This window comes from Pseudochaenichthys georgianus, chromosome 16 (assembly GCF_902827115.2).
Source record: "Pseudochaenichthys georgianus chromosome 16, fPseGeo1.2, whole genome shotgun sequence".
Lineage (NCBI taxonomy): Eukaryota > Metazoa > Chordata > Actinopteri > Perciformes > Channichthyidae > Pseudochaenichthys > Pseudochaenichthys georgianus.
In genome coordinates this window covers 2,088,113-2,106,965 of record NC_047518.2, presented here as the reverse complement: position 1 = coordinate 2,106,965, position 18,853 = coordinate 2,088,113, and the positions used below count along the sequence as shown (strand labels likewise).

The window sequence follows — 18,853 nt, the reverse complement described above, 5'->3', positions numbered from 1 at the left end:
ACAATGAAGACAAAGAAAACAAATCCTGCTGTTTTGCTGATCGATCTGCCGTTCTCTGCTCTCCTGGCGCTGCGGGACATGCTATGCTATGCTATAGCCTAGTATACTGCTTCAAAAGAGTGGGCTGTGCGTAAACCAGCTATACTGCCTTTATTTATAGTTCCGCAAGCTCCTATCTCTGAAACTCATTGGTCGCAGTAGCAGTTTCAAAATACGTAAATACGTTACGCATGCGGAGGGGGAGCTATGCGTAAACTGCATCTCCCGCAGCTGAAGCCACGGACTGTTAATCGTAGGACCTACTCTTCTGCCGTGAATGAAAGGATTGATTATCAGTAATCATTTTAAAGTGACAAGAGACATTGGATTAACCCTGAGCAGCGTTTTTATTCCTTTGAACACAACTTTTGATCACAAAACAGCCAAGGTAAGACCTAATTATTGTCATGGTTTTGAAAACTGATATTGTTTACTTGCTATGCTTCTGGCTGCTAGCTCGGTTAATGTTGTGCCTGTAGTGATGGGGTGTATACCCATGGAATCTGTGGAATCTCAGCTTTCAGAAAATGTGTTGTTTGTGCAGAAAGTAAGAATTATAAATGATCGTTTTTGTGAGTTATGAGCAGAAATAGCAAGTGCCCGTTTTTGACATGGGCTCATTTAGAGGCTTCTTGTGAGACTTCTTTTTCGAAAAACTTTTTTTTTTTCGTATCGTCAGTTAGCCAAGTTTCCTCCGGTCAGATGGGTATGGAATATTAATAGTTTCATGAATGACACTTCAGATATAGCACTGTTGCTACATATATCGCATTTTCGGACCCGAGCTTGGGTCCGTGGGGCTTATGAGGTTAAATGGAGAAATGTGATGTTTGTAAAGTTCAGCTATTTCAATGTAACTGTGTACTTTGAATTTTGAATAAGAAGCAATCCAGACGATCAACCGGATCCTGTGTATAATTATTGCTGCTGCACTTTTCTGTTTTCTACAGAAATAATTTATTGTTGCTGTGGTACCCAAGCTTTTGGGACCCGCAACACATTTTTTTGTGCAGCTGAGTATCAAGAACTGTGCTTCAAATAGTGATAGGATTAATTATAGCGCTCCACCTGTATACATGTATGTTTGTATGTTAATTTGAGTAAAGTTCCATTGTGATTGACATAATTGTTGTTTTCTATGGTTGCCAATTGACCCACAGTCAATGGTTCATGAACAGTTCATGTACATGAACAGTTCATAGCCAGCCATTGAATTATATTCAGTGACTGGGTATGAACTCTTCATGAAGTTGTTATGAACAGTTCTTGATATGTTCTTGGTTTAAAACTGAATATCCCTACACACTCACTGAAAACTCAATTTCATGAATTGTTCATGAACCATTCCAGCACAGGAGTTTCATGAGTAGTTCATGAACTGCCCTAGTGCCATTTAATGTTCATGTCACTTTCATGAACAGTTCATCAACTTTGTTATGAGCTGTTCACTGATATTCCATGAACTTTTCATGACAAGTTCACTATCATCTCACTGGGGAGAAAACATGTTCTTTAATTTCTTAGTGACAGCTTCCCCTATAATTAATGCTAATTTGATGTCATATTTGTATTAATGTGTTGAAGTGAAACCAGACAGAAACGTAGTTAAAATGAATTTGCTGAATCAACAGTATTTATGTAAACGTTGGATTAAATTAAGATGTAATTACCAGTGATGGTGACCTCACAGACATTTGGTTGACTCTTCTGTGGATATTTAAAGCAAGTGGCTGATTAGATTTCAGAACTACTGCTCAGAATGACAACTATAGTAGGAGGCTGTGTGAACGGTTGTTCCCACTCACACTAGTATTTACAGTGTGTAAAATAGGAAGTGGAATTGTTGACAAAGATCAAGTCCAAAGCAAGTGAGGGTGGCAGTTGAGACACATTTTCGTATTGACCACACTGTGGTAGTAGAACTTCTGTGTCAGTCCAAGACCTCTGTAAATCAGCAAATATTTTTCTTTTAATCAACTACCCAGAACCGTAGATTAGCCTTAATTAAATCATGAGTTTTCAAAAGTTGTAAAATGGCTAAAAGTCAAATCAAGTTATATTCCATCTCCGAACATTTGATCAAGCTGAGAGTGGAAGGGACACAGTTCGTTGGAGGCGGGGCTTAAGGAAAACACAAGTGGGCATGCTCCTTAGGTCCGGCTACAGTCAGGCCATTTTCAGCTTTATGAAGAAGCAACTTTCATTTGAATGAACGGGTCCCCGTCTCTAACGCTGTATCCAGTTCTGTTTTTACATCCATGTCCCAAATATATAATGATGATCAGAAACGTCCACATTGTACGTTTTTAAAGCTGGAACCAGAAATTAGCCGGTGTCTCATGGAAGAAGAAATAAAAGCTGTACCAAACAGCACCTGGGAAGATGGTTGCAGGTCCACACATGAACTGAATCAGAAACTCCAAGCTAATATACTTACCCTGGGTGATAAGAAAACCTCCCGTAATAAACCTGTTGGTGTCATTATAATAGAGAAATCTCAATTACTTGTTCCCAGTGCAGTGGCCGTATCCAGTGGCTGCCAGATGAGCCTAATTTAAAGCCCATGAAATATGGAAAAGGGCACAGTGTTGGCTCGGAGCCTGGCCACCCACGCAGCCCTCAGGCAGGGGTCCCTTCCCATCACATATCCACCTCCTGCCTGTGTGTGTCTCTCCAGCTGCCTGTTCACTTCCACACACTATTTGCTAAATTGGTTACACACTGTTCATGCCATTATGATTAAATGAGCGCTGATTGCCCAATACTTTGCCAGGTAAAATACATCTGTTCTCTATTCCAGAATGATAGACAGGGTTGCCTAAAGATAAATACAAATAATAATAAAAAAAGCATATAAAGGTTTGCCAGGGGCCATTTTGGCTCTATTCAAATGTGTTTTGCCAAGTGTCAGGATGGCTGCCAGTTTCCACAGCAATCTCTGCCACCTGTGATGTATGGCCCAGCAGGTTAGGCTACACAAACGCAGCTGTGATTGCATGGACCCATAATGGAGGGACAGGGCGACCTGTGAGCAGGAGATGGACGGAGGTTTTATAAGCTTTAATATTGCTTTGAGCTGAAACACTTAGAGCAGATCCAGAGCCTGGAAACATCAGAGAATTAGCTGCGGTCAACCATAGCTGCACTCGTCTGCTCTGTGCCCTCAGAGGGAAATAATTAAACAAAAACTTTGAACAGTTTATTTTCACGTTTAGTCAGGCCAAACACACATTTTAGGATTAAACACAAATCCAACTTTGTCAATTATACAGAGACAGAAAACATCCATGCATATAGTCGCATATCTGAGTGCTCAGGCCAACAAACTAAGGTTGCATAAGACAAGAAAATACAACCAACAACCACTGTAGCTTAATCTGTGTCTCATGGAGATATAGAAGATGACTCGTATGCATTTTAAGAAGACCATCAGAAATATTGCGTCTTTAAGGCACAACTAGCAAGGTTTTACTGGCTTCACATTTTAAGGTTTGAATTGTTTGTCTTACATAATGAGTAAACTGGATATCATGAGGTTTTGATTTGGGGGCTTTTGATTTGGGAAAAAAGTTCGGAGAAACTGTGAAGGGCATTGTTAAATATTTGCAGACATATTATAGTCACAACAATTTACTGATCAAGAAAACAAAAACAATCATGTTGCCACCAAACCAGTTAGTGAGCGTCTTGTCTACTAAAATGATCAAGTCATCAAGTCAGTTCCTTCTAATGTTGTGTCTAGGCTTGATGGCAAAGTCAATTTTCACCTTGATTTTCTTATGTGAATTTCAAAGCTGAGCTGTGTGTGTGAGACAGGCTTTTGTGTGTGCTCACAGCTACACTAACTAGTCTGAGAACTCACAAGAAACTCATTCTGTTATTTCCCTGAAGTCTCTGTCCTTTCTGACTGTCTGTATGATGAGCTACATAATACTACATTCATTAGACCTCAGGGTCGGCTACATCTTTGCTCAAAGTTAAACATTGTCAACTCAGCAGATGCATCTTTCTTCCAGCTAAGGCCACATTAGATACATTACCCACTTAACATTCAAGTTGCATTGTTGCAGGACATTTTGCCATGTTCACACACACACACACACACACACACACACACACACACACACACACACACACACACACACACACACACACACACACACACACACACACACACACACACACACACACACACACACACACACACACACACACACACACACACACACACACACACACACACACACACACACACACACACACACACACAGGACAGGAGTTTGGGTGCATCTATCATGTGTTCCAGAGATGTCAGATAGACTCTGATTAGTGGTGTCACTGTGTTTTCTCAACAGAGAGATGTGCTGGACGTAAGTCAAATCATGAAGGATCTGGCCTGTATGGTCCATGAACAAGGCGACGCAATAGGTAAGGTGTGTGTGTGTGTGTGTGTGTGTGTGTGTGTGTGTGTGTGTGTGTGTGTGTGTGTGTGTGTGTGTGTGTGTGTGTGTGTGTGTGTGTGTGTGTGTGTGTGTGTGTCTGTGTCTGTGTCTGTGTCTGTGTCTGTTTGTGTTGAATGTTGTTCACATTGTGAAGTGCTTGATTAATAACATGAGCTTGAAGATTCTGCTGGTCAAAAAATAACTGTGTAACTTCCACCTCGCTGCCCCGGGCTTGTTGATAAGAAGCTAAATGTTCTGGGTTTCTTCAAACCCTGATATCTGTAAATGGCTCTCACACCCTGAAGTCATTTAGACTGGGCCAAAAACTAAACGCAGCACAAAGATATATAGGGCAGATAGAGGCTTTGCTGCTGTGTCACACATCTGCCATCAGCTCTGTCTGGACATCATGAACATTCACTACAGAATTGGCTGTCACTAATGTTAAACACCTGCGCAGACAAAGAGACAGCGGTTGCAATCAAGTTTAGATCAATTCTGAGAGAAGTGAAAGGTTTGATAATGCAGATTCAAATTGAGGTGACTTACATCTTGTTTTACGGCTTTCTTAGCCACATGATACACTGGGAGGCAAACTTAACCTTTTATCCTTAAAAAACAATTGCCGGTATACATATATATTTATTTTAGACATAAGGGTTGAAGTTCAAAGGAAAAGTAGTTATTTTAGACCCCCTCAAATGACGTCACATAGGCCTTAAAGAGCCTGTGACACCATCCCAACAACTGTTGTGCAATGAAATATTGGGCTACTAGTAATCTCGAACCGTCAGTTTAAAAAAGAAAAAGCGATACCGTTTCGTTAAATATCAATAATTTCGAACATCGCGGGGAAATTCCTTCACTCATTTTGAAGCTTTGGGGGAAGCCGGAAGTGACGTCAATGCGGGAACGCTTCGAGAGCCAAACACGGACCAAGTGTGTTGTCATGCGTAGAAATGGTGAATTACTGAGTTTAGGCACGTTAAGAACGTTTTAATGAAGTTGACTACAGTATATTCATATTTGTCAGTGCTTTCATGTCAATTCGGCGACATAAACATACATGATCGTGGTGAAGATGATGATTACATTAGGATTAAAAATCGGGAGTGAGAGCTGCTGAATTTCCTCCCGTCGGATCTGATATAAAAACAAATCGATTATTTTTGTGGTTATAAACTCAAGTGGATGAAACTACATTTATTAGTGCTTTCATGTCAATTCGGCGAACATATGAACACATTAAATGATCGTGAGGATGATGATTAAAAATCGTTTGTTTGAGCCGGTCTGCATTTACTGATGAGAAAACAAACCGATGCTTTTTGTAGTTGTAGTACACCAACAACGTGGATTAAACGTGTGGTTTTTTACCACAATGTTGGGGAAATTAATGGATAAAATGCACAGATTATTATTATTATTATTATTCCCACTACGATCGGGACACTAGGTCCACCGTTTCCCCGCAGCGAGGCTCCCCCCGTTGACAGTTTACGTGGGCTGGGTGCAGTGGCGGACTGGCCATCGGGACGAATCCCGATGGGCCGGTACCGAAGTGGGCCGGTCGGATAAGTAACTAGCACATCCCCCATAGGCGGCGCGTGAGGCTCAGGTTTGAGAAGGCTAAATAACTTATTTTACCTGACGCTGCCCGCCTCCGGCGTCTATAGAAAAGAGATCCACTCAGTGTGCGGAGTTTAAATCTCTCAAGTCATATTACAGGATAAAGAAAATACAGTGTAAACTGCCGTATGCAGAGAAGACGCCGACGTGTCGCACTTATCATTCATATTACATCATCGATCAGATCATCGATCATATAATATCATAATATATCATATTTCCTTATCTGAGTCAGCTTCTCCAGCCTCATCTGGCCGTGCAACACTCACAGTGTCACAGACTGGATGCAGAAGTATTATTTAACACATTATGTTGACGAAACACTCGAGACAAATGTAATTAAAGTCAGATCCACTCGTGGCTTAGACGTGAACGCGCTCTCAGCTGGAGAGAGAAACCCTGGCTTGATTTACCGAGTTGATAACCAGCGTCGTAGGACCGCTTAGCGAGATCTCGTTTGTTAGTTTGTTGTTGTTAGTTTGTTACTCAAACATATCCAGGGTCTGTTGAACTGGCTTCGTAGTACAGGGCACAGCTGGCTAGCAGCGCTAATGTCAAAGACACAGACATTATATTTGTATTTTACATCCCCCACTCCCCCCGTTGACAGCTTACTAGCGGTACCGAAGTGGGCCGGTCGAGAGTCCCGGGATGATTTGTAGTCCCATTCCACCACTGGCTACATGACCATATGATCGCCCATATTGACGCACCTCATTCCTAAACTTAGAAGATACAACATAAACCGATCCTTCAGCCTCATATGAGCTCTCAGACACGTTCAACATTAACCTGTCATCGCTGTCTGAGCTTGCTGCTGTGTGCACCATCGTGCATCGTGCGTTTACATCTGGCTGTATATATATAAAGGTTTACATGCAGATGCTGGGATCCTGGACGGTGCAGATGGAGCGCTGTGCCCGCAATGACGTCACCCATCATTTGGCGGGACTTGAAGAATCCGCGAGAAGATCCAGAAAATTGTCAACATTGAAGGCAGATTAATGGTTATCAAAGTACAAATATCCAAAATCAGTTCAGTAACGGTTTTCAAGGGGACAATATGTACTCAAATTGATGGGTTTGGATGATGGGGGAAAACCGTGTCACAGGCTCTTTAAGGAGTTGGTATCCATGACCAAGCCTCTGCCTAATGTAAAGTCGTAGGTCGCACTTCAACACTACACTACAACCGGTGCTGCAATGCTTCTAGTCCACTGAACTGGCTCCTCAACCACTAACACAGTGGTGTGGTACAAGTCCAACACTGACTATGACATCAATAATTTAAATAAAATGGCACTACAAAAGTTCACTCGGTAGAAACCAGAATTCTGTGACTGAACCATGTTTAAGTAAATGTAAACCACCCCTTCCCCCCGATGAGATTCAGCTGGTAGATCATCTGTTTGAGCACGTCTGATACCTTACATAATTTGTCTTATGTATTTTCTTAATAAATAAATCTACACAATGTAAAGAAAATAAATATTCTCACATATTGGCTCTATTACACAGACAAATACAACTGTTCACTTTCTAAATTCAATTCTGCCAGTTTAGCAACGGTGATGTACAGAGCAGCTACCTGAAGACACGAAGATAGCGAACTAGCTTCTGCTTGATCTGGGAGAGGAGTGGGATAGACTTCCAGCTTGTAAACGGCTACAAGACACTTGTAATGCTCTCCAGGTCATATAAGTACATTGTAATTTAAACAACAAAGGTTTATCATAGTAAAGTAACTTTGGACCTCATCATGTTCAAATATTTCGGATGAAAAAAAGTATCTACATTTGTATTTATATCTGAAGATAAATGTAAAGATAATAAAAAAAAATGATTGTGCCAATAATCGTATTTGATTGTATTTATGACGTCACAGCTATAGAAACCATTAATATTATACAGAAACGCAGTAAAACCGGGAGTTGCATCACAGACAGGTCTGTCCCTGTCTGTGGCACGCCAAAAGGGACGTTTGATTTATTTTTCTGTCTTCCCATTATGGAGATAGTGGAAGACCTTAAAAGTATCGTAAGTAACAAGATCATTTTGAGCATAGTTACTGTAATTTAATTACTGCTGAACCAACAGTAACTGTCAATATTTACTTAATAAAAAGTCATTATAGCCTTTACTCACCAATACACAAACTCCATCCTCCTTTCTCTCCTCAAGAAGAGTTCAATGACTGTTGTACAGATGATCTGAATTTCCAGTTGCAATAATAAGTCCTGTTCAATCACCATGGAGGATAATGCTGAAAGTCCAGTCTGTCCAGTCGTATTTATGACAAAAACCATTGTGGAGCCTTTCGCTGTGCACTTGTTTGTTAAGCTGTAGACCACTCGGGCTTCCCCAACAGTTTTCAAAAGCACCGTGTCCAGTGTTAGTGAATTCTAGAGCCCTGAAGGCAGGAGAGACTGAATATAAAAGTTAACAGCATTTAATTACACAAAAGATGCGGTGGTGTACAACATTAAATGTGGAGTGGAGGCGGCTCTCCCCATGCGTCCGGTCAGTCCGGGTCAGCCGGAGGAAGAGGTCAATTCTTGGCTTGCTCTTCCTGTTGTCATCTGAGGTCTTCTCATATTGGCCGACGTCGTCGGGGGCGGGTCCAATGCAATTCCTGCCTTGTTGTATTGTTAAATTACATCATTCTGGTGTCTGTGGTTATTTAAACATTCCCTAATAAACGTTATTCAGCGGCAATAAATGAGTGCTAACCCAGTGTGCTCTGTGTACAACACCACATGTCATTTCACCGTTGATTCATGGTTTGAAATGCAGCATTTCGCCACATGCTAATGCTAACCGGAAGTGAAGCATTTTCAGAATAAAAGTATTAAGTTAATAGTTAGTGAACTTCAGTGTTTTTCAGAATAAAACTGATTTAAATTAAATAGTGTATTTAATTCAAATTACGCCATATCAACATTGATTTTAATTTCTAACAATCCCTCCTTACATACCCTTTAAGGTATGTAATAATATTGGAATCAATGAGTTCTTCATCCGAACATTGCATGGTACATAACTCATAAAAGTAAAAAATACAAATAAGAATACATATTCATCATAACTATGAAGTTTTTCATTTGTGCATAACTTCTAGCTTAAACCTTTAATGTCACTTCGTAAAATAGCAGCAATTAGCTTGGTATGGAAAACATCTAACTCCCTCCTTTCACATCTTCTTACTGTATCTGGTGTAAAGGCACTTGTTCTTTTACAAAGTATAAGAAGGATTAAACTATATGAAAATAGCTAAATATTACTCTTTATTTACTTTACTGTGTCTCTGGTGTAATTTCTGAATCTCTGCTGGTTCTAGTAGATATAGTTCTCCCCATCCACATTCTTGTTGGTTGTGGGACAGAGGAATAATAATTCAGAACCTGCTGATATTTGAATCTTACTACTGGGCATATGTTACAAACAAAAAACATCTTCATGGTGAACTAAATAAAATCCTTGTAATCTTTCTCAAATCTAAATATAACAATGAACTATTCCTGTTTGTGGTAAAGACACACACTAACGTTATGTAATACAATTTCATTATGGATTCAAAAACAACTAAAGTCATGATGCTGTCAGAGTGAATGATTTCCTGAGTGTATCTGTCCTGTAAGGTACGTCATTCTCTGCTTGGATCGTGTGCAGAAATCCCATCGATTGCACCTGGCAATACGGCTTCCACCTGTCTATTATCAAGCTGAAAAATGAATACAGAATTCCAACATACTGTCATCAAATGTCTTTCTATTATGAATTTAAATTAAATGTATATCCCCATAATGAACTAAACAATAAAGTCTATGGCTTTTACTTCTAATTCTTTAACAGGCTAGTTACAAGATGTTGTCTAAATTAAATTCGGTCTCATTACCTTACTATGTTTTAGCTTAACTGTAATATGTGACCCGCTCTATCGAAATCAGTCGGAAGTCGCAACGGCTCATTTCAGAATAAACGTGGATTTACGTAAAAAACAATTTGTTCAGGGTTCGGGTGTTTTGTTTGATTTTAAACAAACCAAGTCTTGGCTTTCAGAATATGAAACTTTTATTTCCAAAATCACACGATAAGTACATTTTTGAAGCTTGTGAAGGGACGAAGACAGGCACCTCTCACTCGCACTCTGCTCTTCCAGCAGCGCCGCCCCCCTCCCTCCGGCTGACATTATGAACGTAAAAGTAAAGTAATCATAGATAACACGGCAGGATCCGTTACAGTTTGTTTTCATCTGATTTAAATTAAACAGAGTCTTGGCTTTCAGAATATTAAACTTGTTTCGGCAAATTCAGATGATAAATATAACTTTGAAGCTTGTAACGGCATAATTACAAGCGGAGAACGGAGTAATTTAACGCCACAGCAGGCACAACAACAGCCGGTGTTTCTCGTGAGGGTTTTCCCCGGGAAACAAACACAATACACACAAACGCAAAAATACACAAACACACACACACACACACTCGCGAGCTTCCCCTCCAAACGAAAATATCTTCCCTCCGTAGTATTTTGATCATTTGCTCCACTAATAATCAATCAGATCGATGGATTCCAGAGAAGAGGAAACTTTAAAGGCCTTTTTCTCAAAATGAGGACTCTGTGACAGTCATTATATAATGTGACATATTTCGCTTAATATTTGGAGTACAAAAACAATCCTGATATCATTAGAAAGCTAGGAATATCCTCTTTCCAACCGTGTATACAACTCAAAATGTGTCTTCGGGTCAATGCGACTGATTTCGATGGAGCAGGTCACATATGTTCTTTCTACATTTCAAACCTCAGTTACTTTAATACCTGTTAAAATATTACAAAATTGTTTCATCATCACAGGTCAACTTCTTCGGTATTCCATTCTGGAATTACATCTCTCACAGTAGCCCCTTGGCCACTGATTCTGCATCTGTGTTACCTGTTATAACTCAATCAATATTTAGAAACATGTCAACATTCATCAAACGGTATCTTATCCCCAGATATGGAGCAGGTTAATTCTAAAACTATCATTCAATGCTCAGTTTGAACATCTGGGTTGGGGCGGTAGGTTTCTGTCAATCCTTAAAAGAAAAATGTAAATTGTGAATTTTACAGCCATGTTGACATTATACATTATACACACTCCCCCATTTTTACACATGAACTCATGTGTAACAAAACCTGTAATGGGGAGGGGGAAAAAACTGTCAGGTAAATATTGGTTAGGGACTTAACGAACATTATTTACAATTTTACATCCATTATCATTATTTCCACATTAAACAGTGAAAAGAAGTGTTTCTCTCCGTCCTTCAGATTTTAGTTTGAGTTTTACATTTGCAAACCGCCAACTCCTGTGGGAGTAAAATATCAAGTAGGTTAGAAACGGGTCACATGTATGGTTTCCTTTTTTGTGGATTTTTTAGGAAACCTCTCATTTCCCTTGGAGCTCCAAAATAATATGTTAGTCCAAAAACATGCTTGGTTAGTTATTGTTTTAGAATCATGCAGTTACACTGATCACATGCCGGCATTCATTCACACTCACACCGTCTGGTTGTCAAGTCAGGTTTGGTCAGGTACACCCCAGAGTCAGTCATGGATAGTGCTGCGTACCGGTACGCCGAACCGGTACTGGACTTGTAAAAAGTTTCGGTTCAAGTCCGGTTAAAACCGGAACGTCGGGAACCGGTACTTGGACTCGCAAAAAAACTAGCACTTACGTATATTCTGGTGTCTGTGGTTATTTAAACATTCCCTGATAAACGTTATTCAGCGTCAATAAATGACTGCTAATCCCAGTGTGCTCAGTGTACAACATCATATGTCATTTCACCTTCGATTCACGGTTTGAAAACGTAGCATTTCGCCACATGCTATTACTAACCGGAAGTGAATAATTTTCAGAATAAAAGTATTAAGTTAATAGTGTGAACTTCCGGTTTTTTCAGAATAAAACTGATTTAAATTAAATAGTGTATTTAATTCAAAATTACGCCATATCAACATTGATTTTAATTTCTAACAGTATGTATGTACATCACTATGTATGTACTGTATAATGTACACATGTAGAGTTGTAGAAAAGACATGGTGTAAGACAGTACAGTACACTCTGACTGTACAGTCAGTCACTACAGTGTAGCCTATACTGTATAGTAGGTGTGTAACAGTGTAATGCGTATAGTCTACTCTACACTCTACCTTTCAGCAACGTTTTATGGATTTAGGCTCAGTCAGCTCAGAGACTGTTTGGTTACTTAAGTTTGGTAAATGAAATAATGTTTGAACTTTGTAGTAGTTCACTGTAGTTGCTGTCATAAGTCATTTTAGACTAAGTGGCAAAAAGTGTTTTTTTACATTTGTACTTTGTAGAGAAATATAGACACAAGCTGGAAGGGAGCGCAATAAACCTGACGAGTTTGAATTTGAGTTGATTATGAGTTAATTTTCAATTGATAATTAGCTCACAATAAGTTCACTTTAGTTACTCACACAACTTGACACAAGCCATGGGTTCAGGTCCGGACTTATAAGTCCGGACCTGAACCTGAACCTCTGGACTTGAGTCCGGACCTGAACCTGAATGTGAGTCCAGGTACGCAGCACTAGTCATGGACAGTGCTTTTGTCACACTGTCAGTAAGGGTCACAGGTCATTTGGTCTCGGTCTTGTGGCCATGTCGTGCTCTGCAGGGTCTTTTCAGAGGTAATTCAGCATAGGCGGGTACCCTTTATCTACAAAGATATATCATATGCGGAGCGCCATTCCTTATTCATTCACGATTTCAACTATGATTTTCAAGATGGTTCTAACTTTTCATTGGGACTTCTGGCTCCCACCTTTCCTGAAACTTGGTACAAAACTCACTTCCTTAGAGTACTACTACTACTACTGCAATTCATGTGTCCGAACATGCAACAATTACTCCCTCCTTTATCAAGGATTTAAAACAGAAGTAATTTCATATTTCCATCTTAAAGCCCTCCTATGGTAATAACTATGCCACAATGGTGAAATCAATTCTTTAGATTGGAATACTATATCTGGCTTGGCACTAGCTCTCCCTTTAACATTATCCATACAGATAAAGATTTGTCTTATAGAGTGGTTCCTAAAACTATCCCTTTAATGGTGATCGATATTGTAACAAATGAGATCACTACTTTATTCACACGTGAATAAAAGTCTCTTAAAGAATATTTTGTTAACATGATGAAAAGATTGAAGAATATGGTTCTACTCTGTCATGTCTCCCCCTTTAACCCTCAGTGTGTTTTAGGATGATTGTCATTTTACTTTAATAGTTTCCTCTTGACTGCTATTTTTAATTTAATAAATCTTTCTGTCTTTACGTATTTAATGCTTTAAATGTGCGTTTTGTGAATAAGTGTGTTTACAGATGTAGCGCTTCGTTTCAGACGCCTACCCGGGCGGGTCCGTGATCGGCACGGGGTGGGCCCCTGCTGAAAAGGAAAACCCCCCCGCAGGACTTGAAACGCCCCCTTGATAAATACATTTAATTATAATGAAACCAGCAGCAATGGATCATGGATCCACCAGGAGGAGCCGTGAAAAGCTGCCACACTGGAACTCATGTGAAATAAACAGCTGATCTACAGGGATCTGATATAGCGGATATTTGTTAAGATCCATATATGTCACGGATAGGATCACATTCTGTGCTTAAGTAAGAGACATGTAATCATTTACTAAACATCACCATGTTTTTATTTAACAAAATAATGTTTAATTCACGTTGGCGTAATTTACGCCGCGTAAGTACAAAACCATCGCTATGTTTTTAGATCAGGAAATGCATCCAGGGTCAAACAAACGATGTTCGATCGTGATCCTCGCGATCATTTAATGTATCATATTTCGCGAGTTGAAATGAATGCACTACATTTAATCCACGTGAGTTTACAACAACGACAATAATCGCTTTGTTTTTATATCACATCCGACGCAGCGGCTCTCTACCGATCATCCTAATCCCACGGGCAAACAATAATATGTACAGTGTTCATAGTTTACTGTATTATTAGTGTCTAATATTACTGCTATAATAATCACACATTGAGTTGTTGAAATCAGACCGTCGTTTTTTTTAAACGCTCTGAATGAAACGGCAGCTCTCAGGTGATCAGCTGTGTGTTTACACAATAACATATGCATAGTAATTTAATACCTTCCAACACACATTGTAAGAACAGTTCTGTTTCATATGAGTGTTGAGAGCCGTATCCACAAATCTACTAATTTTGCCCTCAGTGCACCAGATTGATGCATTTAACTTCAATTTAAATAAAAACATCTTCTGTTGTAACAACAATAACATTATAAATAGTAACATAGCATGGTATTGCACATTTACTGTAGCTTTGAGTGTTACTGGCCTGAGATTTTTTTATTACATGAATGAAGGTGACTGAGGCTTTTTAATATAGACTTTTCAGTGTCCCACATTTTGCACAGAACTGTCCCACATTAGGAAAACAGATTGTCTGAGACAACTTGGCACTAAGAGTACTAATATGTCTACCATTTCTTTTATGAGTTTAATATCTGCATGTTCTCTTTTGGTTTGATTAGGACACATCCTGGGGATTTCAGAATGTTACTGGATTTAGATTTATTGTATCGGCTTCATGTCGCAATATATTCCCGAAGTCTGAAATGCAAAAATGTTCCACATTAGGGCAATTCACCCTGCATTTAATCATTTTGTTTATTTTTAACGAAATAAATGTGGTTTAATCCATCATGAAATTAATGTAGGCTATTTACTTAGTACATATCTGACATTAACGATTAACACACTGTTCATACTGCTCACAGGCTGATATCTAGTGTATTCATACCCCTCACTGTTTATTCATCATTCAATTAATTATATATTTTATTCTGTAGATTGTGAACATTACTTTTCACTTTACTGCTTGTTGCACCTGGTTAGAAGCTAAACTGCATTTCGTTGTCTCAGTACCTGTAATCTGTGCAATAACAATAAAGTTGAATCTAATCTTGAGCAGGAACTAATGTAGGCTATTTACTTAGTAGGCATACATATCTGACATGAACAATTAAACACGTTTGTGCATTCTTTATGAATGCAAACCGAGTCATTTCGTTTATTTTTAACGAAATAAATGTGATTTAATCCACATAATTTACTGTGTTAATTGTTTACTTAGTATTGTTTAACTTGAATGTTCTTCACTTTTTAAATGCCTCTGTGATGTGCTGCTACCCATTTCCCCTCGGGGACTAATAAACGAATACTATGACATTAACGATTAAACACATTTGTGCATTCTTTATGAATGCAAACCGAGTCAAGCCGACTCTAATAAACGAATACTATATATTGAACGTCTATTGAATGGCCTTTGTATGTATACAGTACAGTATAGCCCAACCATTTACACCTTCCTTTTTTCCCGTCAAGAGTTTGAATTGGAGAAAGGTAATCGGTGGTGCTTTTATAGCCTATTGCATAATAACTGTGTGATTTATATTGCTTTTCAAATGCATATGGCCACCCATTTACACGGCTCTTCCCGTCAAGAATATGAATAGAACTTAGTTAGATCACTTTACATTTCTGCGAATGAATTTTTAATCACACACGTCTCCCCATCCCGAAAATAAAAAGAGGAAACAATTTTCAAGTTCAGTTTTCACCATTTTATTTAAAATAACTGACATACAGTAACAGACACATGCTGTAGGCCTATCTGCTGCGGAAACCAGGACGAGCGATTTCGGGATCTGTTTTTCTGGGGCTCCTCAGTCTCTCGTTTACCCGGCTCCTGATCTTATGCCACTGGTCAATGTTCAGATTTGGGAACCGATTGGAAACATAAGACTCAATCTGTTGCTTCACATTGAGGGGAAGAGGCATTTTCCCATTGGTCCCAGTCCAGTTGGTTATTTTCACCATTCTCCCATAGCCTATGTTACAAATGGCGTTATGGCCATGAACATATTAGCAGCATAGATCTCAGGGCGATGCTGTCCCTTAAAAAAGCTGTCCTGGTAAAAACTTTCCTCTCGTTCTGAGGAAACAGCCCTGGTGGGTTCATCAGGAGTGACCGCCGATACTGAGACAACGAAATGCAGTTTAGCTTCTAACCAGGAGCAACAAGCAGTAAAGTGAAAAGTAATGTTCACAATCTACAGAATAAAATATATAATTAATTGAATGATGAATAAACAGTGAGGGGTATGAATACACTAGATATCAGCCTGTGAGCAGTATGAACAGTGTGTATGAATATGCTAAGATATATAAAGTATGAAAACGGTAGGACCATACCGTTCTCCAGCCCCAACCCCCCCCATGTTTCATATGTATGTTGGGGACCCTTTGTTTAAAACTAATTGGCCATCGGAATGTGTGGAGTCACATTCCACAGCTCTTCCCCCTCCTGTGATCCCCCGCACACAGAGAAAGAAATATCAAACATTTAATAAAAGTGAAAAACAATGAACAAGACTTAACGTATTCATCATAATTAATTATATTTATTTCGTTTGGATGTAGGTGATCTTCTACTATATGAACATTTTGGACCCAAAATCACAACATATATGTAAAAACAGATTTTGAAAATGATTTTATTTTTCACAACACAAACATACACAACGAAACCATTTAAAAGCTGGAAATATATACATGGGATGTCCATCCATCTTCTCCCGCTTATCCGTGGTCGGGTCGCGGGGGTAGCAGTTCCAGCAGAGAGCCCCAAACTTTCTTTTCCCTGGCGACATCAACCAGCTCTGACTGGGGGATCCCAAGGCGCTCCCAGGCCAGCGAAGAGATATAATCCCTCCACCTGGTCCTAAGGTCTCTTCCCAGCTGGACGTGCCTGGAACACCTCCCTAGGGAGGCGCCCAGGTGGCATCCTAACTAGGTGCCCGAACCACCTCAACTGGCTTCTTTCGACGCGAAGGAGGAGCGGCTCAACTCCGAGTCCCTCCCTGATGACCGAACTTCTCACCTTATCTCTAAGGGAGACACCAGCCACCCGGCGGAGGAAACCCATCTCGGCCGCTTGTATCCGCGATCTCGTTCTTTCGGTCATGACCCATCCTTCATGACCATAGGTGAGGGTAGGAACGAAAATGGCCCGGTAGACAGAGAGCTTTGCCTTCCGGCTCAGCTCCCTTTTCGTCACAACGGTGCGGTAAAGCGACTGCAATACCGCTCCCGCTGCTCCGATTCTCCGGCCCATCTCACGCTCCATTGATCCCTCACTCGAGAACAGGACCCCGAGATACTTGAACTCCTTCACTTGGGGTAAGGACTCATTCCCTACTTGGAGTGGACAGTCCATCGGTTTCCTGCTGAGAACCATGGCCTCAGATTTGGAGGTGCTGATCCTCATCCCAGCCGCTTCACACTCGGTTGCGAACCGATCCAGTGAGTGCTGAAGGTCGCAGACCGATGAAGCCATCAGAACCACATCATCTGCAAAAAGCAGTGGTGCAATCCTTAGTCCACCGAACTGCAGACCCCCCCCCCCACGACTACGCCTCGAAATCCGATCCATGTATATTACAAACAGGATTGGTGACAAAGCGCAGCCCTGGCGGAGGCCAACCCTCACCGGAAATGGGTCCGACTTACTGCCGAGGACCCGGACACAGCTCTCGCTTTGGGAGTACAGAGATTGGATGGCCCTGAGTAGAGACCCCCTCACCCCATACTCCCGCAGCACCTCCCACAGTAACTCCCTGGGAACTCGGTCATACGCCTTCTCCAAGTCTACAAAACACATGTAGACCGGATAAGCGTACTCCCAGGCCCCCTCCAGGATCCTTGCGAGAGTAAAAAGCTGATCCGTCGTTCCACGACCAGGACGGAATCCGCATTGTTCCTCCTCAATCTGAAGTTCGACAATCGGCCTGACCCTCCTTTCGAGTACCTTAGAGTAAACTTTCCCGGGGAGGCTGAGTAGTGTGATGCCTCTGTAATTGGCACACACCCTCTGATCCCCCTTTTTGAAAAGGGGAACCACCACCCCGGTCTGCCACTCCTTCGGTACTGTTTCCGACTTCCACGCAACGTTGATGAGACGTGTCAACCATGACAGTCCCTCAACACCCAGAGCCTTCAGCATTTCCGGGCGGATCTCATCCACCCCCGGGGCTTTGCCACTGTGGAGTTGTTTGACGACCTCAGTGACCTCCCCCGGGAGATTGGCGTTGATCCCCCGTCATACTCCAGCTCTGCCTCTAACATAGAGGGCGGAGTTGTCGGGTTCAGGAGTTCCTCAAAGTGTTCCTTCCAACGTCCCAACACTCCATCAGTTGAGGTCAACAACGTCCCATCCTTACTGTACACAGCTTGGATGGTTCCCTGCTTCCCCCTCCTGAGGTGTCAGACAATTTTCCAGAACAACTTTGGTGCCGCCCGAAAGTCCTTCTCCATGTCTTCTCCGAACTTCTCCCACACCCGCTGCTTTGCCTCGGCCACGGATGAGGCTGCTGCCCTTCGGGCCTGTCGGTACCTTGCAACTGCCTCGGGAGTCCCCCGGGATAACAAATCCCTGAAGGCCTCCTTCTTCAGTCGGACGGCTTCCCTGACCACCGGTGTCCACCAGGAGGTTCGAGGGTTACCGCCCCTTGAGGCACCTAGGACCTTGAGACCACAGCTCCCCGCCGCGGCTTCGGCAATAGAGGCTTTGAACACCGACCACTCTGGTTCAATGTCCCCAACCTCCACAGGAATG

General features: G+C 41.1%; 1 protein-coding gene across 3 annotated transcripts in view; it reads left to right on the top strand.

Annotated features, from left to right (window-relative positions):
- The window catches only part of tsnare1 (T-SNARE Domain Containing 1), a 341,252-nt gene that overhangs the window by 222,293 nt on the left and 100,106 nt on the right, over positions 1 to 18,853 (top strand). For 2 of the 3 annotated variants that reach the window (XR_011644584.1, XM_034101918.2), the window contains exon 9: positions 4,395 to 4,467. Coding sequence is in view for 2 of the 3 variants with exons in the window: in XM_034101918.2 (XP_033957809.1) it covers positions 4,395 to 4,467 (73 nt within the window). In the remaining variant the exon portion in view is untranslated. Of the gene's footprint in view, positions 1 to 4,394; positions 4,468 to 13,531; positions 13,636 to 18,853 lie in introns of those variants that run through there. The other variant, XM_071205781.1, reaches the window with a different exon arrangement.